At 46.8% G+C, this 22536-nt stretch overlaps 1 protein-coding gene across 1 annotated transcript in view; it reads left to right on the top strand.

Moving 5' to 3' along the window:
* LOC119439143 (nose resistant to fluoxetine protein 6) overlaps positions 1-22536 on the top strand; it is a 328558-nt gene that overhangs the window by 81459 nt on the left and 224563 nt on the right. Inside the window, exons 7-8 of the mRNA XM_049660749.1 lie at positions 5362-5533; positions 12774-12856. Of these exons, the coding sequence (XP_049516706.1) occupies positions 5362-5533; positions 12774-12856 (255 nt within the window). The remainder of the gene's footprint in view (positions 1-5361; positions 5534-12773; positions 12857-22536) is intronic.

Genomic DNA, 22536 nt, shown 5'->3' with positions numbered 1-22536 from the left:
TTTGTCTGCGCGTGTGCGCGCCTACACCCTGTGTATGTGTGAACATGCACCCTGTGTATGTGTTTGCCTTTTTTGCGCATGTGTACGTGTCTGTCTCTCTCTCTCTGTAGATGTGTGTGTCTGTATCTGTCTGTTTGTGTGCATGTGTGTGTGTCTCTCTCTGTGTATGTGTGTGCGTTTGTGTGCGTGTGTGTGTCTGTCTCTCTTTGTAGGCGTGTGTGTTTATGTGTGTGTGCGTTTGTGTGCGTGTATCTGTGTATCACTCTCTGTGTATGTGTGTGTGTGCCTATGTGTGTCTCTCTCTTTGTACATGTGCGTGTATGTGCGTCTGTGTGTCTGTGTCTCTCTCTCTCTGGGTATGTGGGTGTGCGTGTGTGTGTGTGCGTATTCGTGCGCGCGTGTGTGACCCTCTCTCTCTTTGTAGGAGCGCGCGCGCGTGTGGGTGTGTGTGTGTGTGTGTGTGTGCGTGTCTCTAACTCTCTTTGTAGGTGTGTTTGTCTGTTTGTGTACGTGTGATTGTGTGCGTGTCTCTCTCCCTCTCTTTCTTTTGTGTGCGTGTGTATGTGTTTAGTGAAGGCTACGAGGCTTACTAGGGCATCGCCACGTGCTCCGTGTACCGGAATTTGGCCTTTTGATAAGCATTGAAAGATAACCGAAATTAGAAACTACCGACCAGTTGCAATCTTGTCAAAATGTACTCACACTCGAATGGACTTCCTAGCTTCGGCGTCGGTTATATTTCACATACATAAGTTTGGTGTTAATTGTCGGAGTCATGAGGGAGGTAGTGGCCGAATACTGCACCAGGGAGGCCAATTCCTGTTCTGGTGAGGGAGTGACTTTGATGAAGCTTAGTGGACCTTCCTAGTTTGGTTGCACCAGAATTAGTATAGCCCCACTAGCTCTCGGCTAATATATTTTTTTCTTGCCGCTGTCAGGCACCACTCCATGCCTGAAAATGTAGTGGACTGGAGCAGGATACCAAGAGAAGGGAAGCGCAGTAGAGGTCGGCAGAAAACCAGATGGGATGATGAAGTTAGGAAATTTGCAGGCGCAAGTTGGAATACGCTAGCGCAAGACAGGGGTAATTGGAGATCGCAGGAGAGGCCTTCGTCCTGCAGTGGACATAAAATATAGGCTGATGATGATGATGATGAAGTTTGGTGTAGGCAAGCACTACACAAATGCTTGCACATTTATTGACGTCCTAAATACCTGCCTATGCATACTTGCCTTCCCTGTATAATAGTGGCATCGTCATGGTCACCGTCATTATTATAGTCCCTCAAAAATTTTACCGATTCCCGAAGGACGCTTATAACATCCTGGGTCACATTTTCACTAAGGTGAAGTGAAAGTGTTTACAAAGAAGCGCACGGTTCTTTAAAAATTTAAGGTTATATAGCTCGAGAAAGAAGTCAGTTCACGGATTTCTAGCGACGTGGAGTACTAGGCTGTCATTGTGCTGCGTTTGTCATTTTCTTATTTTGTGTTTTTTTTTTGTGTTCTTTTTTTGCTTTCTTTTTTTTTTCATCCACGGAGTATAGACGGAATCGCGCAGCACATTTACTCGGGGCGAATTATAACTGAAACGCCAACGCTGTGCGTCTAGAAACGAGAAACGCGCAGCGCTTCTCAGGAACACCTTCACCGTCATGACCATGTCGCCATTGCTACTGCTTGCATTCCAAAACATTTCAAAAGCGCTATGTCATGAGTGCATTTGTTAAACGAATCTTGCATTACGGCGTCCGACGGCTCTAAAGCTGCGTTGGATGAAGTGCCTGGTCGAACTAGATGAAGAGTGAGTCGCTGAAGTGAACACAAGCTTCCGCATGGTCCCGCTTTGCGAGTGAACGCAAAAGCTTCGCTAACACCAATTCATACAGTGCGTGCGACCTGCATGATTTGCGCATGGAAAGTGACCTCCGCCAGCAATATCAAGTGCAAAGCATCGGTGAACGACACTGCGTATACGCTATTACAACACATACGTCGGGACAAGCATTATAGCCGACGGTCACGCGCACCACTTCCTCGCCATGCGGTCTGCTCTGTTCTCATCGGAGAAAGTGGCACCGGCGAGGATTGATACCTCGCGCCCTGATTGATACAATCTGCACATTGGCTCCTCTGATGGGCTCACGCACCCCGTAGCTTTCGCTGCACTGCAAGTTCATTTTGAGACGGAGTATAGACACCAACGGTGGAAAAATCTATACATTCACCGGTATGCTCTAAACCGAATAACATTATTTTCTTCCGTGTGCATCTCAGTACTCAATGCTGCGCATCTCGTGGACTTCATCTACCGGCCCGGCACTTCAAAAAAAGAAAAACTGATGCAATGCCTGTTAATGAACAGGAGCGCTAATAAACTATCCACTTCCCATCGAAAGATTCTGCCCTCCATTACCTGAACAAATGAGTTCAAAATCTCGAAAAAAGCTTTGATGATTTGCCACTTTGCCACTTGTTTAACGGCAATCCGTCCACCCGCCGTGGTTGCTTAGTGGTAATGGTGTTGGGCTGCTGAGCACGAGGTCGCGGGATTGAGTCCCGGCCACGGCGGCCGCATATCGATGGGGGCGAAATGCGAAAACACCCGTACGTGTACTTAGATTATGTGCACGTCAAAGAACCCCAGGTGATCCAAATTTCCCGAGTCCCCCACTACGGCGTGCCTCATAATCAGATCGTGGTTCTGGCACGTTAAACCCCACAATTTAATTTTTCTCATTTTTAAACGGCAGCCCGTCGGAAATTATGGCTATGCACTGGCAATAGAAATTGCGCTGCTCAGGAGGCGTTCTATTGCAAGCATATTTATAAATAGTTTTGTAGTAGGCGACACAGTTCTATGCACATAAAGCGTTCTGAAACCATGCCACGAATATGCGGGCTACTCTCCCCGCAAAAGAGGCTCTCCACCGCTGCTAAGAGCCGCGCCAGCAAGCGACGTTCCTCTGCTGTTTTCCTCCCATGTCCGAGCAGAGTGGCCATGTTCTTTTGTAGCGTTAGCTACACTGGCCTAGCCAAGCCCGTTTCGCGCGGCACATCAAGAGCCGTGCTGCGCATGGGCAAGGATCAGTGATGTCACACGGCTTCCGCACCGGAGACACCGGATACCGGAGCCGGCACCTCTCGCGCACTCCGCTGCCGCCGCGCGCGACTGACCGCCGCCGGTCTGCGCATTCCAGAGGAGTGACGTCGTAGCCGTGGTAGACGCACTGGCGCCGGCGCGCGCTCGCTGCGCAGTCGCCGTCTGACACTGCGCTGGAGCCGCTGCGCTTCTGACTGGCGTTTGCCAAGGAGAGCGCAAATGCTGCTCAACAGCGCAGAAGAACGGAGAAGCTTGACTCATCGGATCCCGAAGTAGTTGCCTGGCAATTAGCGGTTGAGCGTAGGAGACAACCAGGAAAGCTAAGAATAATCAGCTGAACCTTTGCTAACGCTACGTATATCCTGGCATAGCCGAGCTAAGCCACTGCAACTTTTTTTTACGTCACGACCACGTCTTCTTTTATCTCGCTTCTCTTCTAAAAGGCCTATTCGTAGTAGCTCATTCGAGTGACTGAAAAACCTTCGTGTCACAGTTGCGGCTTTGACGAGTCTATGGAACACCTCCTTTGTGTCTGTCCCCGATATGACGAGCCACGCCTTCTACTCCACACCACCTTAGATCACCTGAGTTCAAGACCTCTCGCGGTGACAAAAGTACTTGGACCATGGTCACATGCCTCACAAGCCCAGAAAGCGACGCGTGTGCTGAATACAGATCCTGAAATGGACAGATCTAAGTGAGCAGCTGCCGTTTAGTTGCGCCCCTCCCGACGAAGCGGCACCTAGAGTTTTCTATCCTTTCTTTCTTTTCATCCTTTAACCCCCTTTCAGCTGCGTAGGGTAGCAAACCAGAGGTGCGTCTGGTTGACTTCCCTGATTTCTCCTTCCTTGTTCTTTGGCTCGTCTGGTCTTGATGCGCGGAGCACTTGTAGAGGCAAAAACTTGGAGGACGCTTAAGCTTGGCTATTAAGAGTGGAACGCGATAACCTTGCGCTAGCTGAGTCAAACTTGAGCCTGCACATTACCTAATGTCATCACCCCACCGAACTTTCTGCCGTCCTCGACAGTGCTTCCCTTTCTTTGGCACTCATTGAGTAACTCTAATGGTCCACCGGTTATCTGCCCTAGGCATTATATGACTTGCTAAGCTGCATTTCTTTTCACATCGCAGCTGTCTATGGCTAGGATCCCGGGATTTCATCGTGACGTAACGTCGACAGAAAATAATGGTTGGCCAATCCCGGCAGCAGTGAAGGGCACAGCTATGGCTCATACCACCGTACAGCAGAGGCAATAAGCAGTGACTCATCGCAAGCAAATAGGGGTTTTTGTGCAAGTTTCCGCGTAACAGAATTATGTTTTCTTGCATATTCACATTACCATCTGACGCTATCATGTCTGTAAGTTCTGTGTAAGTCGTACTTTACAAATTTTCTGACGCATTATACTTTGAGAAATTAAATTAGTTCAGTAACTCCTCTGCGCCACGCGGAGGGCCTGCGTGGTTGTGGTTCGGAATGATTTTTTCTGGCGGACAACGAAGCCGACGCCGACACCGTACTTTCTGCGGCACGGGTCCCTTAACGCTATCGCGTTGATATTACGCGGACTCGTTTCACGGGAATACCCGAGCTGGTCGTGCTGCAGCAGGATATTTCGACGCTAAAGGCGCCATGCATGTGATGTCATTTCGCTGGCCTGGAGCTAGGCTACTCCGCGAAAGGTGTACGGTGTGAACACTGTGCGTCTGCGCTTCCGTTTGAAATGTCCAAACTTGGTGAGAAGCCTATTCAAGCGTGCCTGCCTCCCGTGTGCTGCTGCGATGTTTTTCAGGCTAAGCATTTTTAACCTCTTCGCCCAGGATGTGCCGTTTCTTGCCATGTAGGTTGTGTATATAGGACTGAATTTTTAGTGCAAAAGTAGTGTAACATGAGCACCTCTGCTCTGCCTCATTAAACAACAAGTCGAGACAAATTCCTTATAATATAATGTCGACTAATCTCTCAATTTAAGTACGCAACTAACCCTCGTAATTGAATTGTGCATGATAGTCAACGTCTTCTTGGATTGACTTTTTATATTTGGCCGACCCCATTCATGGGCTATTGGGTATGTGCAACAGGGTATTTGGCTATTATGAACAACGCAAAAGAAAACAAATGGATGAACAGTTTGAAACATTATTTACCCACAAAGCTTCGCGTAACCTAGATACCAACAGACCGTTGAGTCTGCATATATATATATATATATTTTTTTTGCTGGACACACTGTCAATAACAAAGTGCACTCTTTCAGAACCATGGTTCCGGTATTCTTTTTCCTCATGTGCCTATACCTACTACCACTCATTACGTCCGGACCGAATGCGAAGACCTACTTCCAGAGCGTGCACAAAGACTTCCGAAGCCAGTGGCTGGTTCTGCTACTACAAGTGCAAAACTACTACTTCGACATCAACGCTGACACCGTAAGGGTCTGCTTTGTTACACCTCTTAAGCCGTTACCTCTGCAGCATTAGAACGCCTCCTTGTTTTCGTTGTCATATTTTTTAAGACGCGTCATTACCTGAAAGCTTTGTTTTCCTTCACCCGCCGAGCTGGCTTAGCGGTTACAGCATTGCGCTGCTAAACATGAGGTTACGGGTTTAAATCCCTGCCGTGTTAGCCGCATTTCGATGGTGGATAAATGCACGAACGCACGTGCACCGTGCATTGCGTCTACGTTAAAGGAACCTGGGTGGTCGAAATTAATCCGGAGTCCTGCACTATGGCGTGCCTCATAATATGTGGTTCTGGCACCAAGCACTAGTACACTAGAAAAACACTAGAACCACGGGAGGGCTCTTAGATTTACGACAAAAAAGGGCTAAAATTTTTCTTCTGGGAAGTATGGTTTCAACTGTACATGTCGCTTGAATGTCACATGGAAAAAAAATGGAATGCCAATTTAATTTTTGCGATAGCAATTATATGGACACTCCGGGCGCATTTCTACCGTCGCCCTGAGGTTCTGTACAAACACCAAAGGCTATAAAATCATCGCGGCACATCGTATGGTGTATGTGCGAGTGAAACCGTGCGAGGGTGAGTCGGCGATGGCGGCTAATTCTCCTGCACGCAATGGAGGAAAGTGGGGAGGAAGCGCGCCGTCTTCCATCGCGCGCAAGGCTCCTGGAGAGGGGAGAATAATCTCCTTTCTCGTTCTCTCCGGCTGCTCTATTTCCATCGTCAATCCCAGGAGAAGTGCAAAATTATTAACGTCTCATGCTCTCGCTCTCTCTCTTTCACCGCAAGGGAACTCTCATGAGTTGCACGTGAAATATTCGATTAGAAAGAAACAAACGCCTAAGACGATATGATATACTTTGGGAATGATGGCGACATAAGAGATCAGCCGCAGAGGAGGAGGTCTCCTAATCTCAGTGTTGAGTCCCGGAAAATGGCGGGTGCTCCAAAACATTTCGTCCGTGCTCGCATGATCCCCTTCGAAAATTCGGCGACTGTACAAAATTAGTGATGGGAGCGTTAACCATCAGTCCTTACTGCCAAGTCGAGGGATGTGCAATGACCTCTTTAGCGCATGTGGTACACACTACGTCACACCTGCACGGTTAGGAGCAGGCAACTAGCGAATAAGCTCCCGGCATTAAGGCTGCCAAATTTAAGGCCCTTATTTATTGAATAGCGAGGGGCTCAAATTTGGTAGCCTTTATGTGATGATCTTCGGTGAAAGGTTATGCGGAAAGCTGAAGCAATTAATGTGAAACTAAATGTTGTTGTACATTCACATAACACAGGGCTGTGTCATTTATTAAGGCGAGAACCTAAAGTGACCCGTGGTTCAATGGCCTTGAAAAAAACGTGGCGCCTAGTCGAGTGGTTGCAAAAAATCACGTGACCTCCAAGCGAGCACCGGGTGAAGAGAACGAGCGGCGCGTGCCGAAACCACGTGACCTTCTGCGAACGAGGGGCGGGTGTAGAGGGGACGAGCGGCGCGCGCACACTGAAAAACAGGTGTTGCGTCGCTGAGGTCACGCGGCGGCGGTTGTGGCGACAGTCGACTGCGAAGCGTGAGAGACTCCGATGAGAGATGCTCGCCCGGGGCGCAACACTCCAATTGCTAGTAGATACAGCGTTCGACCGCTGGCGCCACGCTGCGTCGCTCGCGCGTACCGCGTTTTTAGGTGGTTGCTTTCGCTGAGGGCGCTCGAACGCAATCATATGGTTCGCATGAATGCAGCCCTTGGAAGCGTGGCTGTTAGGGTTGCCAGATTGGGCTATTAATAGCCAAATTGGGCTACTTTTTATGCGGCTTGGCGTCGAAAATTCTGAGTTGGCTACATGGCTATATTTGGGCTATTTTTGTATTAAGGACTTCCGGATCCCGGGGACCACGTCAGCACTGACAAAATTTGGGAACCCTGGTTTATGAAAACCCAAAGCTCATTGCTGCTAAAAATTTATGTAGGCAGTCTCGAAAGCTGTGTTTTTAGGCAATGTCGGCACTGAGTGGATGGCGTTAAGCCATCGCTGCCGTGTCTTTCCAGACTAAGCTCTTTTTTTGTTTTGGTTTCGGCGCCATTGCTACTGCTTCACGCGTGGTTCAGTAAGAAAACCGTTCTCAAAACTCAGCATGGGCAAGTGGGCGAAATACAGCCGTGCATATAAGAAGGAATGGGAGAAGGACGCCTCTTATAAGGTAAATTTTACTTTATGCGCATATTTGGTTTTAAAAGCGTCTGGTGGTGCGTTGTTTCGGCATGGAGTAAGAAATTCGGCAAATTTGTTACAAAATGTCCGAAATTCATTCCGCATTCGAAGGCAACTCTTGCATCTGCAAAGCATAAAGCCGTTAAAAATTTTAAATATTGCAGTTGAGAATGAGGATTGTTAAGGTCTTGCGTGAAGCTCCCACATGATCACGAAGGCACGAGCGCACTTCGTACTTGCGGTGGACGCACTTTTTGCTCGCTGGTCGGTAGCCACGCCATGGTGCGCGTGGAGGACCGCTGCCGTTCCGTCCCCTCTTGCCTTTGGAAACACACAGATGTTGCCGGCCTACCGTCTTTATTAAAGAAAGCATAATCGAATGCGCTATAGGATATTTATTGCGTTTCCTTTTTGCATAAGCAAGAACGCACGTGCGCCATTTTCAGTTAGTGTGACGTAGTGACGGTAACGGAGGGTGCGCCAGCCTGGTCGAGCCGAGTGTGTTCGCGAAGAACGAGTTATCAGAGTGCACGGGCTCGTTTCCTTTACTGTTTTCTGCCCCAGCTGGCTGACTACCCGTAAAATGAGTATTTTTAGAACGTGAGAATGCTTTCACAAGGTTTAACAAAAGTGGTTGTCTATGATAAAATAACAGGTAAATGAGCAAGAGGCATTTCCTTTTATTGCGATAGCAAGTATATGGGCACTCCAAGCGCATTTCTACCGTGGTCGTGGTCGTCGCTGTTAGGTTGCGTCTAAAGTTCAAACACGGTAACATCGTCGCCGCGCGCGTATGTGTTTCCTAGTGGAATTACATTTCTTTGTTTATTTACAAGTCCCACTGAAGGTAAGGTACACAGCCCCCCTCGGAAATTTGACAACGCACGCATTCGTGCCAGCATTCACAGAAACTTACGCACACGTTTTCAGATTGCATGAATCATGCCATAGGTATGAGGCCAAGTGCTGGGAAAAAAAGTTTAAAAAAGGATAAACAATACAAATTATTGGTCTACATCATAAAGAACACTTTTTTAGGCCCATGTGAGCATTTTAAAGCTTGCATTATTTTTGCACTATTTTTATTATTTGAAAAATTTGATTAAATGTGGGTCTCACGCCAACAGTCATAACTCTAATTTAACTTGATAAAAAAACACAATTTTTGGCAGTGATATAGGAGAGGCCTTGATCTGTGCAATGAACCAAAATTACTGAGCTCAGATCAATTATCGAAGCATAGTGATGAAATAACCAAAAACATGTGTGCTTCCAATGGGTGTGCCTTGGTGTAAAAGGCCTCCATATCAAAACTTGGGGCACGATTTTACTTGCTGAGGTTCATTGCACACCCAATAATGTGAGAAAGAATTGTGCCAAGTTTCACAAAAAAATCTTTATTAGGGAAAAAGTTATGAATGTTTGCGTTTGAAGAAATCGTAAAAAGATGAGTTCTGAGAAAATCAACAAAAAGATTTCAAAGCATGGCGTTTACATAAGATGATCAGGAGAGCTAAAATCCCCTATATTTGTAGCCAGTTTTGTCTTGGGTCTTGCTCTTGTCTGATTTTGCTCCTGTTGCACCTCGGCTTCTTTTTTTTTTCTAGCTTGCTTTGCAGTATTACAGGTATTTGCCGTACGTCTCCAGGTCCGTCGCCGTGTACTGATTGCCAACAAACTTTAATTTTGTGCGTCTTTGCGCTCTAAACTTTCCCATTCTGCGGCTGCCAGTAAGAAAAAGTAAGCGACAGAGAGTAAACACATCCATCACACGATCCGCTGCTCCTTTAACGCGCGTGCAGCCTCCATAACGTAAACAACACGTGCAAAACATTGCACGTCCACCTGGTGAGGTGCTTATTATTTTAATTGATAAATAAAATGTTGAAAATGCTATTATGGCATTGCTACACTTTTTACGTGATACGATTCTTAATTAACCAGCAAATAACTGCAAACCAGGGCATTTTTTTCTGTTCCACAGAAAACTGGCACTTTCAGTTTCGGTTTCGTAGACGCCGGGTGGGTTTACATTTTTTTATGTGTCTTTTGAAAGAAACTACGTAGGAAGATACTTTTTTCAGCAAAATGATGGAGAATAAATTCCTCATCTAACAAAGCAGAAAACAAAAAAATTGACATTTTGAAAAAAAGTTGCAATTTTGACTTGGCCTCACACCTTATTAAAAATTGCACAGTTCAACGCTTCGATACTAATAGCACCTGGGTTATTGCCAGCGCCGTCATCCAGGTGGCAATTGAAATTGGAAACTTTAATTCACCTCTTCTGCTACGGGCCAGCAGGTCGTTCCGTTTTTGCACTATTGCAGTCACAACTGTCCCGTCTTCCCACGAGGAAAATGCAAGAAGGTTTCAAGTTTTCTCCAGAGTCCTGTGTGTCTCTAAGTGGCAGCATTTGCTAACTCAGCGTCAAGCTGCTTTCGAGTAAAAAATACAAAATTGAGAAAGAGAGAGAGCGGGATAGAAATAACATGCTAATTTTATGAATCAAGCTTAGGAAAGGCAAGACAATTCTAAAATGCATTGAGCTCGGGCCGCCTCACGGGCACTCGATCGTGACCAGTCAAAGCTGATCCTAGAGGCTGGAGCTGGCAGTATTTTGCCCGACACTTATAGAAAAATGCTTCGAGTATAAAGCGAGGCGTGAACTAAAATTAGCTCACAACATCGTTCAGTAAATACTGATAACGTCATGAATCAATCGGAAACGAAATCCTTCGGCTCGTTGTTACAATAAGTGGTGTCTAAATCCATGTCTGTGTGGCAGCTCTCACTAGAATTATTTACGCAGATCTTGAGGGCCACTTTTGTGCTGGTTGCATGCGGCGGAAGTAATTTTGGAGCCGAAGATACGCGGTAAACCATCTGCACGATCTATAAGACACCTGCAGAACATCATCAAACTTTTGGCTATGTTTTTGGCTACTTTTGGGTCACAAAAAATTTGAGTCTGGCTATCTTTGGGCTACATATTGAGATCGTTTGGCTATTTTTTGTTGGGGCCATCTGGCAACCCTAGTGGCTGTATGGCTCAGTTGTTACGGCGCTCGCTTCGTGATTATACGTACGCGCGTTCAAATCCCGCCCTGGCTAGAATCTTTTCTTAATATCACGCTTTTCCTTTTTTTTCCTCTCTGTTTGCCAGCGCGGTCGTTTGAACCCCGGCGCTACAGCGGCAGCCGTGGTGCCGGGCGCCGACGCGAAGCGGCGGTCGTTGGGGTGTTGCGGAGCGCAGCGTAGCAACACCCCAAATAAAAAAATACTGCTCCAGTCAGGTAGACTGCTCCCTCCCTGATAGTGAGATTATATTTGGATCATCAAAACAGTGATGCGTTTATAATACCACCGATCCCAACAGCAGGCAGTCACCACCAGCCCAGCGTTTTCTCCGTCAACGCCTCCTCCGTTCGAACGGCGGCGGCTAGAAACATAGTACGCGTGAGCGGCGCAGCGTGGCGCCAGCGGTCGAGCGCTGTATCTACTAGCAATTGGAAATACGCTCCCAGCGCTTAGCGGATTGCGCGGTAGGCCTCGGATGTACGCTACGGCCTCGGATGCTCGCCAAGCGAGAAACGAGGTGCGACGTGTGAAGCGGCGGGAACACGGCGTTCGACATCGCGTGCTGCTTTCCACTGTTAAATTAAAATTAAATTATGGGGTTTTACGTGCCCAAACCACGATCTGATTATGAGGCACGCCATAGTGGGGGACTCCGGAAATTTGGACCACCTGGTGTTCTTTAACGTGCACCTAAATCTATGTACACGGGTGTTTTCGTATTTCGCCCCCATCGAAATGCGGCCGCCGTGGCCGGGATTCAATCCCGCGACCTTGTGCTCAGCAGCCCAACACCAAAGCCACTGAGCAACCACGGCGGGTGCTTTCCACTGTTGAGAGGATGCAAGGTAAAGATGTGTCACTCCTCACATCGTATAACTTAATGCATTACCAAGTGTGCACCCGGCTTTTGCCTTCACGTGTAACATGAGTGTAATATGCTGCCATATTTTTTTATTTCTGTCCTAGCTTTTATTATTACCACATATAACCTACGTGAAATTCTCCAAATAATAGAAGAATAAATAATCTGCATAAAAATTCAAGAGCAGTTGGAAATTTATATTACCCTTACCTAATAAATTTGTCACTGAGTTTATGACGCGTGTCTATATTGTATACTTGAAGACAGCCATTGTAGGAATATTATTATTTTGCAAAATATGTTCCTAGCGCAATTGCTAGTATATATATATATATACCATATATGCGTCACTCCACCTGCTTCTTTAAAGGGCGCCTGGCGCGCCTTAACGCAGGCAGTCCATAGCAGCCTTAGAGCACGGTGACTTAAGTAACATATTTTCAGCGCACGCGCTCTTGAAATCAATTGTACGCACAGAAGTGGGATGCAACCTTTCAAAACTTACGAATAATCTGCAAGTAATCACAATCCTGACGTGTTAGACGCGCGCCGTCATTAGAATGGTTCTATGGGACGAAATGGCCGTGGAGATGTTCAATATGTGCCATAATCGCAGCGAATAAAACCGCAAACTCCATCACACACAGGAGGATACACGGCAGGACATTAAACGGTTACTAGGCCAGGGAACTTAACAGCTTGACCAGTGCGAGAGCAGATTTTTGCACCAGCGAAAGATGCGGTCATCATCCGAGTATTTTAGACTCGCAAAATTGGCTGAAATCCGTCTAGTTTTAAGTGGTCTAGCGAAAGAGATGTCAAGCCCCTTACCTAGGACGGTTATACATGTGTGCGATGGTTTCGTCGCAAATATAGCAAGATAATAAGCATGCAGTAATGTCTACAAGGTCACACTGAGACCGTAGAGGGTAAAAGCTTCGAATTTGTATTGCACTCACTATTCGAAATCTGCTGCGTATTGAATGTGTGGAACAGTATACACATGACAGCAGCCAGAACATGTTGCCAGTAACTTACTTGTTTTCCCATCACAGCGAATGTTTCCTCACCTGTGGTACCTATCCGTAGACTTCCAATTCTTCCTTCTGAGCCTGCTGATACTTCTGCTGCTGAAGAAGTAAGTGATTCCGCTACGCAGTAATCGTGCATGAATTTTTGTTCGGCCATCGTTCTGTCACGATAGCGCCACTTGCGTACAAGTTGTACCCAAGACGAGTTGGTGGATAATAAAAGTACGTCTAGCATTCAATTTCGAGCTTTTCTTTGTCTTTTCATATGTTGCGGTAGAAAAAGACTGAAAAAATTTCTATTTCGAGAGATTAAAGGCCGATTTCGACGAAAAATTTGACCGCATAAAAAGCCTTTAGTTTGAGATAGTGTAAATATATACCAGGGCCTCCGTGGAAACCTTTGCTTTTCAAATATGAGTGGATGTGTGCCGAAAAGCTAGCAAAAAATACGCGTTTCTTATACCGCAATTGCAAGAAGCGCCGCCATTACTGCTCGCCAGAAATGATGCGCCATCCAGAACGGTAATAAGCAGCTAGGCTACTTGGCACGACCTCCGAGATAAGGCAGCGCCCGCGTGGCGCCAGAAATCTCGGAGGCGACAGGGCTGTAATTTGTGTCGCATTCACGAACCATCAGATTCGCGCTTTATCTGCTAGTGTACTATAGTTGAAGGTTGTTACTAAGGAATGTCGACACTTAACAGCTCTGCAGCTGTGCCACGATTGCTTCAATCGAGTATACTCTATAACCAATTAAAACAAAGTGAAATTTTGTTGAGGTTTATTTGTTTGTTTGTTAACTTATAACAGCCTTGTATAAGGAAGTGGTAGCCCAAAATAGAAAATTAGAAAGAACGCCAACTATAGATATAACAAAAACAAAATACAGGGGACCAATAAATAAAATAAAGCATGAACAAAAGTAAACCTTATTTATACAATGTTAGCTAGCTAAGACATTCTTAAAGTAGTTATGGTTTTGAATCTGCAATTTCCGCGGAAGGTGACGGCCTTTAAGAGGAACTTAAAAGTGACCGTAAGGTTCTATTTCGAGATTTTACCTTTTATACAACTCATATTGTGCGCACTACCAATCGGTAAAATCCACAATCGCTTAATAATTGGCCTGTGTCACTTGCAGTGATTAAATTTATACATGCCCATAATCTGACGCAGCTGTGGCGCGAGCACCTACGCAATGATTACATACTTCTTAAAGGATCAGTCATACGCAATGTATTACAAGTGTGCCTCAGATAACTGCAATAGGCAAGGCGTCGCCGAAAATAATGTGCTACCGCTTTGCATCGAAATTTCTTTTTCGCAGTTGGAGAAATAGGAAAGATCAAGCAACCAAAGAAACTACAAGTTGCATCACAAGAACTCGCATTTCTTGCTGCGCACCGGACGCGGTGGCTGAGTCAGCAAGGCGCTGCGCTGCTGAGCACGAAATTGTGGGATCGAATCCCGGCCGCGGCGGCCGCATTTCGATGGAGGCGAAATGCAAAAACGCCCGTGTGCTTGCGATGTAGTGCACGTTAAAGAACCGCCGCTGGTCAAAATTAATCCGGAGCCCTGCACTACGGCGTGCCTTGAATCAGAACTGGTTTTGGTACGTGAAACCCCAGAATCAATAACGTCAATCAATTTCGTGCTACGCTAAGCACTTTGTCTGTGACCAGACATTGTGAACTAACCTTGATTGGTAATGTGAGCGTTTCGTAAATTGACTTCGGAAAGGCTTAACGGAACATTGGCGAACAGGCAGTGACTGTAAGCGGAACGTTTATGTTTCGTACTGCCCCATATCGGACACGCGATATGTAGTTTCAAAGCAAACTAACCCGTATGGTACGTTTGCTGCAAAGGCAGCACGTTCGACAATTGGTGAGGCGTTAGTTTTAGCTTTATTGTTTACGTAATCGGCGAGGCAGCAGTTCAGCACTTCACGTCTTCTTTCTTTTTTCTTACAGTCATCCTAAGATTGCTGTCGCTATATTTGCCCTGCTATCGCTGGTAGGGTGTTCGATTGCAACGTGGCAAGTGGCCGGTAACGACATGACACCTTTCATCGTCGTGGTCACAGAATCGCTATTGTGAGTATAACTCATTTTCTATTTGACTGTAGCCCAAAATCTGAATAATTTGTGGGCTTAAACGTCCAGAAACTGCGCAGAGGTTATCAGGGACACCGTATAGTGAAGGGGGCCCAGATTATATTTTGACCATCTGGGCCTCTTTAGCGTGCACCTAAAGCACGGTACAGCAGCGTTTCTCAATTCCTTAAACACCTGCTGCCGATGCCTCGCTCACAGTTGTTTGTCACTCTTAAATATTTTGCACTTAATTATTAGTACTGTAAGCATTATATTCATCCTTTATCTTCTTCACCATATAAGTTCATCATCGTGGCCAGCGTCACTCTCTTTAGTACGGGGCCCTGCTGAATAAAGCGTCGAAGTATAATAGGTGCCTCGCAAGTGATCGAGGTTCCTCTCGTTGCCTTGGTCCTCTGCGAATTCGAGTTTCCGTAGAGCTACGTTTATGTCGCCGCTTGCTCGGCCTTTCCGCATCCATGGCCCAAGAAGACCGTCACCCTCTCTGCCCAACCAGCCGCTCCCTCATGGACCGTCTCAGCATTCGGCAGCACAATCCTGCCATGCTCTCTGGCCTCTACGGTGACGATGTTGAAGACTGAATAGACTATTATAACCGAGTGAGTGAGTTTAAACGGTGGGATGATTTTCACAACCTTAGAAACGTCACTTTCTACCTCACTGATGTTGCTACGACTTGGTTTCTTAACCATGAGAGCACCTTGCCTGACTGGACACCGTTCAAAGACCACCTTCAGCAGATTTTGGGCACCCCACACGTCCGCTCTGAGGTCACCAAGAAAAAATTCGATGGACGCACGGAGCTTTCCGGCGCAGCATACACTTCTTATATCGAAGATGTCCTCACATTTTGTCGCCGTGATATCGCCACCATGAGAGAATTCGATCGTGTTCGTGACATCCTAAAGGGCATTGGACACATCGCGTTCAAAGCCGTCGCGATCAAGAATACCACTACCGTTGACGATGTCATCGCTACTTGCCAACACCTGGGCGTACAGCCGGCCATGTGTTCTACATCCTGACCTCTGTTACACACGTCCTTCCTAGGATACGCACTTCCGTCACTCAGCCTGAATATTCGGTTCCTGGCCTTCGCGACATCATTAAAGAGAAGCTCTCCTCCACGGCCTGCTCTGCCAGCTGTGCCCCTGCAACACTGTCGACCTCGTATGCCCAGGTTGCTGTCAGGCCGTCAGCGTTCGTTCAGACAGCGCATCCTGCCCCTGCTACGGCTCGCAGCCATTGGGCATCTCTATCACCCCGTGCACCTGCCCCTGCATTTTTACTCTACCTGGCGTTCGCCCCGCCCAATTTGTCATTATTGCGGTATTCGCGGGAATATATCGCGGTTTTGTAGAAAACGGCAACAGGACAAACGCCGTGGCTACGATGTGTGGGAAAGAGACCCGTTACTTCCTCGAAGCCAATGCCAGCGCCGGCCCTCACTACGTCCTTTTCTCCGCCTTCCAATCACGAAGCGCCTCGCAACTACCGTCCAGGGCGATGCCGCTCTCCCCACCCTCTCCGACGGTTGCCATCACCGCTCAACCGGCCACCCACGCTCCTGACTACTGATGAGAAAATGAGATAGTGCAGTTTTTGGAGGGAAAACTGCATGGCTCACACAGACTATAATTATTCTACAGTGGCCGGTCAATAATAATGTGTGTAGAAAGTGTACCAGTTCAAGCATGGACTGATAAGGGAGCTGCTGTTTCTATTGTTCATGCTGACTTGTGCTTTCGTGTACGCAAGGTTACTATAAACCATACAACGGAGCTATTCTACGTGGTGCAAATGATATTGTAATTCGGCTATCGGCGCAGTGCACTGTTCGAGTTTCATTGACGGGATACCCCACCATATTCACTTAGCACTGCTGTCTTCCTGTGCTCACATGTTTGTTCTAGAGTGGGACTTGCTCGCTTCCGTGTCTGCTTTCATCTCGTGCCGACAACACCTCGTTCATTTGACAGAGACCGACAATTAAAACGACGTCTATGAATAACGCCTTCGCTTACGAACTGCTGACGATTGTGAGGAGCTACCTGGCCACGAGCAACATCTTGTAGATAACTCTGATACCAGCGATGGTGACGTTCTAGTTCTTCCGTCAGCCGGTTACCTATCCAAAGGGACTCCACTAGCACACAGCCTTGTTCGCTTCACCAATGACACGGCCACTTTGGCTGTACTCAACGCAACCAATGAGTAAATATTCATTCCTGAAGGCGCTGTTGTCAGTTGCGTCTTGGACACTAAGGCTGTCTCTGTGCTCACCTTCAATACTGATGTTCAACCACCACCTACAACTATAGATGCATTTCCTGCTTCTGTTCTGGCTAGAGCAATCAGCACCGACCTAACGCCATTGCAGACGGAGTAGCTACATACAGCTTACATACTGATGGAACTTCTATCTTGTGCCGTCGACCATATTAAGTCTCTTCCGCCAAGCGCCAGATCATCGAGACCCACGTTTCTCGCATGCTGAAACGAAGCATAATCCGCCCCTCCTCAAGCCCTTGGTCGTCACCTTTCGTTTTGGTGCGTAAGAAAGACGGGTCGGTGCGATTTGCTGTAGACTGCCCTGCATTTAACAAAATAACCCGGAAAGATGTATATTCATTGCCCCAAATCAATGATGCATTGGATTCACTACAAGGCGCGGAGTATTTCTCTAACCTAAATCTACGCTGCGGGTACTGGCAAACCCCATGCATGAAGCTGTCAAGGAAAAAAAAACATATTTTCCACACCCGATGGACGTTATTAATTTAACGTATAATGTCTTTCGGCCAATGTAACGCTCCCGCTTCATGTTTGCGAATGATTAACACTGTAGTACGGGGTCTAAACTGGGGGATTTGTTTAAGCTACCTGGACAACCTAGACATATTTTCTTCGGCCTTCCATCAGTATATACAGTGCCTCAACGAAGTTCTGACATGCCTCTCAACTGCTGGCCGTCAGCTGAATACAAAAAAGTGCCACTTCTTCAGTCAAACGATTGAAGTACTCAGGCACCTTGTCAACAAGGAGGGCATTCGACCTGCCCCGGATAAGAGTATCGCTTTGCTCCGCTCCCAAGGCCTCAATGACCCATACTTGCGTAGCTTCCTTGGCTTAGCTTCGTACTGCCGGCGCTTCGTACGTAACTTTGCCACCTTTGCGGCGTTCTCCATCAACTCCTTCCTTCTGGAGCTCCTACACTTTTTCACATTACCTGGGGCTGCTCAAAGCAGCCCCACACCCGAAAGACACAGATTTGGCAGCACAACACACGTTGGAGCGACTGTCCAGTTCTCACCTGCCCGACCAGCAATCACTGATCGACCAGGTTGGATGGCGGCTAAGGCCACTGGGGCTATCGAGTAGGGTTCCCCCATGAAAATAATCTATTGTTATCATTGAATAAAAGTTTCTTCTCTCTCTCTCCCTACGTATGGTCGGACGAATGCCAAACTGCTTTTGACGCCCTCAAGTGTGCCTTCACGTTTGAGCCTGCGCTTTACTACTTCGACTACACCGCACCCACTGTTCTGCATACAGAACAGGGGGATACATGGCCAACGGCCATGGTATCCCCCCCGTTCTTATGCAACATCAGAAAAATTCAGGAAAACGTGCGGCCGCATACGCAAGTCGTACGCTGACAGCTGCAGAGCAAAATTATGCGATTACCGAGCAACAGTATCTCGCCGCCACTTAACCGTCGTTACTGATCACCACGCCTTGAGATGGTTGGTGACACTAAAGAATTTATGGAGACTTCTCGGTCACTGGATACTTCGTTTGCAAGAATACGACTTTGACGTCACTATAAATCTGGAAAGAAACACCAGGACGCCGATGCTCTCTCTCGCTTTCCATTACCACCATCTTCGCTGCTTGCTTACAACCTTCTATGAGCAAACCTCAGGACGCGTCTTCTGCATTTCCTTCGCTCGCAGCTCCCTACCGACTCCCATCTAACCATGTGCATACGTTTGCATATTACCAGCGTTGTGACTCCAACTATCAAACGTCGTCACGGATCATCTCATCCACCTAAAGTTCGGCTACATCGGCAGTTGAAGTACTTCAAGATCGAAAATTTGATGCTATACCGATACGTGTTTCATCCCGAAGGATACTGTTGGGTTCCTGTCGTTCCCTGATCCATTTCGGGCTAAGGTACTCCAAAAATTTCACGAAGATCCTGTGGTCGGTCAATTTGGTTACCATAAAACCTATGAGCGCATTCGCAGCCGCTTCTTTGGCTTGGACTTGCAATCAGCGTAGCGAAATACGTGGCTTCCTGATCGATCGGCCAACACCGCAAACGACTGACCTCACCTTCGGCTGGACGGCGCCAACCTGTACCGTGTCATGAAGCTCCTTTCGCAGCCATTGGTATAAACCAGCGCTGCCCATATCAGCTGGCGGAAACCGATGGATAGTGATGATAGTGATACTGTAGCTTGACGCAGTGTTAGCTGTAGCTTGACGCAGTACCACTTGAAGCAGTACGCTGAAACAGCCGGACTACCATACGGCGGAGGTTGCGGCCTTTTTCGTAGAAATAATCTTTTTACTTCACGGAGCCCCAAGTGTCTTTTTGAGTTACTGTGTCTTTTAGTTACTTTTGAGTTACTTTGTCGAAGCTCCTGGACGATGTCCTACGCGCGTCCAACACCTTCCATAAGATAACTTCCAGCTAATGGTCTCACAAACTAATGGCCTCACAAAGTGCGTTCATCGCACGTCCGACATGATATCAACGCACATCAACCATGACTACACCATTTCGGACGTCATTGTGCCACTCGTCACTTTCGCATACAATGTTGCCGTGCAACGCACTACAGGGTACTCACCATTTTGCCTCGTGTACAGCCGTCAACCGATCACTCTCATTGACGTATCTTTGTTTGGTTTCCAGGTTCCCTCGTTGACATCAGTGTGTGAGCAGTTCGTTCCACGCATTTACCGACATCACCACCGCGTTCGCCTTAACGCCGACGCCCGTCAACACGACCGAAAAACTCGCTATGATGCATCCCACCGTATCATTTCCTTCCATCCTGGAGATGGAAGGAAATGGAGATGGAAGTTTTGCTGGGGACCACAGTTCGAGCTCGTGGATCACGCGAAAGGTTTCGATCCCGTTTTATCGGGCCGTACATTGTTCGGCAATGTACTCCGACAATTAACCCATGGCCCTCAGTCCCCAGTGGCTGCGGAGCACCTGACCAAGGCGGCGGTCAGACCTGCGACGTGGCGGAGGGTGCTAAGAATCTCTGGGTCCGGACAGGCCGCCAATGGAAACTGAACCTGGCAACGTTCAACACGCGCACCCTCTCGAGTGAGGCTAGCTTAGCAGGACTATTTGAGGAATTATCAGGCATTGCTTGGGATATTATTGGCCTTAGTGAGGTTAGAAGAACTGGTGAAGCTTACACAGTGCTGACTAACGGCCACGTCCTCTGCTACAGAGGTCTTCCAGATAAGAGAGAATCCGGGGTAGGATTTCTAGTCCATAACAACATAGCGGGCAACATTGATGAATTTTACAGCATTAGTGAGAGGGTAGCAGTCGTCATAATAAAGCTTAATAGGAGGTACAAAATGAAGGTATTACAAGCCTACGCCCCAACTTCCAGTCACGATGATGAAGAGATAGAACAGTTTTATGAAGATGTGGAATTAGCAATGAGAAAGGTGCAAACTCAGTATACTGTAGTCATGGGCGACTTCAATGCAAAAGTGGGCAAAAAGCAGGTTGGCAAGCAAGCAATTGGAAACTACGGCATCGATTCTAGGAATGCAAGAGGAGAGATGTTGGTGGAATTCGCGGAAAGGAATAGGCTCCGAATAATGAATACATTCTTCAGGAAGCGCACCAACAGGAAGTGGACCTGGAAAAACCCTAATGGAGAAACAAGGAATGAAATAGACTTCATACTCTCTGCCGATCCAAGCATAGTGCAGAATGTAGAAGTGTTAGGTAAGGTAAAGTGCAGTGACCATAGGTTAGTAAGGTCTACGATTTCTCTCAATTTGAAGAGAGAAAGAGTGAAATTAGTCAAGAGGAAACAGGCCAACCTAGACGCAGTAAGGGTGAAAGCAGACCAATTCAGGCTGGTGCTCGTAAACAAATATGCAGCTCTAGAACAGGAAGATGAAGATAACATAGAGCTAATAAATGAAACCGTAACTAGGCTGATCTCAGAAGCAGCAATTGAAGTGGGAGGTAAGGCACCAAAGCAACCTGTAGGGAAGCTCTCCCAAGAAACAAAGGACCTAATAAAGAAACGACAAAACATGAAAGTGTCCAACTCAAGAGATCAGATAGAATTCGCTGAACTGTCAAAACTGATCAACAAGAAGAAAGTAAGGGATATTCGAAATTATAACGTGGTAAAAATTGAGGAAGCCGTAAAATATGGACGCAGCATGAAATCAGTAAGAAGAAAACTAGGCATAGGACAAGGCAAGATGTATGCACTGAAAGATAAGCATGGCAATATCATCAGCAATTTCGATGACATAGTAAAAGCAGCAGAAGAATTCTATACTGACCTGTACAGTAGCCAAAACAACCAAGCTACTTTCATTCGAAATAGTGATGAACCGGATACAGAAGCTCCTTCTATAACTAGCGATGAAGTTAGAAGGGCCTTGAAAGAAATGACCAGGGGAAAAGCGCCTGGAGAAGATGGAATAACAGTAGATTTAATCAAAGATGGAGGAGATATCATGCTTGAAAAGCTTGCGGCCCTTTATACGCAATGCCTCACAACTTCAAGTGTACCAGAGAGCTGGAAGAACGCCAACATTATACTTATCCATAAGAAGGGAGACGTTAAAGAATTGAAGAATTACAGACCCATTAGCTTGCTTTCAGTATTGTATAACATATTCACCAAGATAATTTCCAACAGAATCAGGACAACACTTGACTTCAGTCAACCAAGAGAACAGGCTGGCTTCAGGAAGGGATATTCTACGATGGACCATATCCATGCCATCAATCAGGTAATCGAGAAATCTGCGGAGTACAATCAACCTCTCTATATGGCTTTCATAGATTATGAAAAGGCATTCGATTCAGTAGAGATACCAGCAGTCATAGAGGCATTGCGTAATCAAGGAGTAGAGGAGGCATACGTGAATATCTTAGCAAACATCTACAAGGACTCCACAGCTATCTTGATTCTCCACAAGAAAAGTAGAAAGATACCTATCAAGAAAGGGGTCAGGCAAGGAGACACAATCTCTCCAATGCTATTCACTGCATGCTTAGAAGAAGTATTCAAGCTCTTAGACTGGGAAGGATTAGGAGTGAGGATCGACGGCGAATATCTCAGCAACCTTCGGTTTGCAGATGACATTGTCCTATTGAGCAACAATGGAGACGAATACAACAAATGATTGAGGACCTTCATCGAGAAAGTGCAAGAATTGGGTTGAAGATGAATATGCAGAAGACAAAGATAACGTTCAATAGCCTGGCAAGGGAACAAGAATTCAGGATCGACAGTCAGCCTCTAGAGTCTGTAAAGGAATATGTTTATCTAGGTCAATTACTCACAGGGGACCCTGATCATGAGAAAGAAATTTACAGAAGAATAAAATTGGGTTGGAGTGCATACGGCAGGCATTGCCAAATCCTGACTGGGAGC

Source organism: Dermacentor silvarum, chromosome 1, assembly GCF_013339745.2.
Source record: "Dermacentor silvarum isolate Dsil-2018 chromosome 1, BIME_Dsil_1.4, whole genome shotgun sequence".
Lineage (NCBI taxonomy): Eukaryota > Metazoa > Arthropoda > Arachnida > Ixodida > Ixodidae > Dermacentor > Dermacentor silvarum.
The sequence above is the reverse complement of the archived record's forward strand: the minus strand, read 5'-3'. Positions and strand labels throughout refer to the sequence as shown.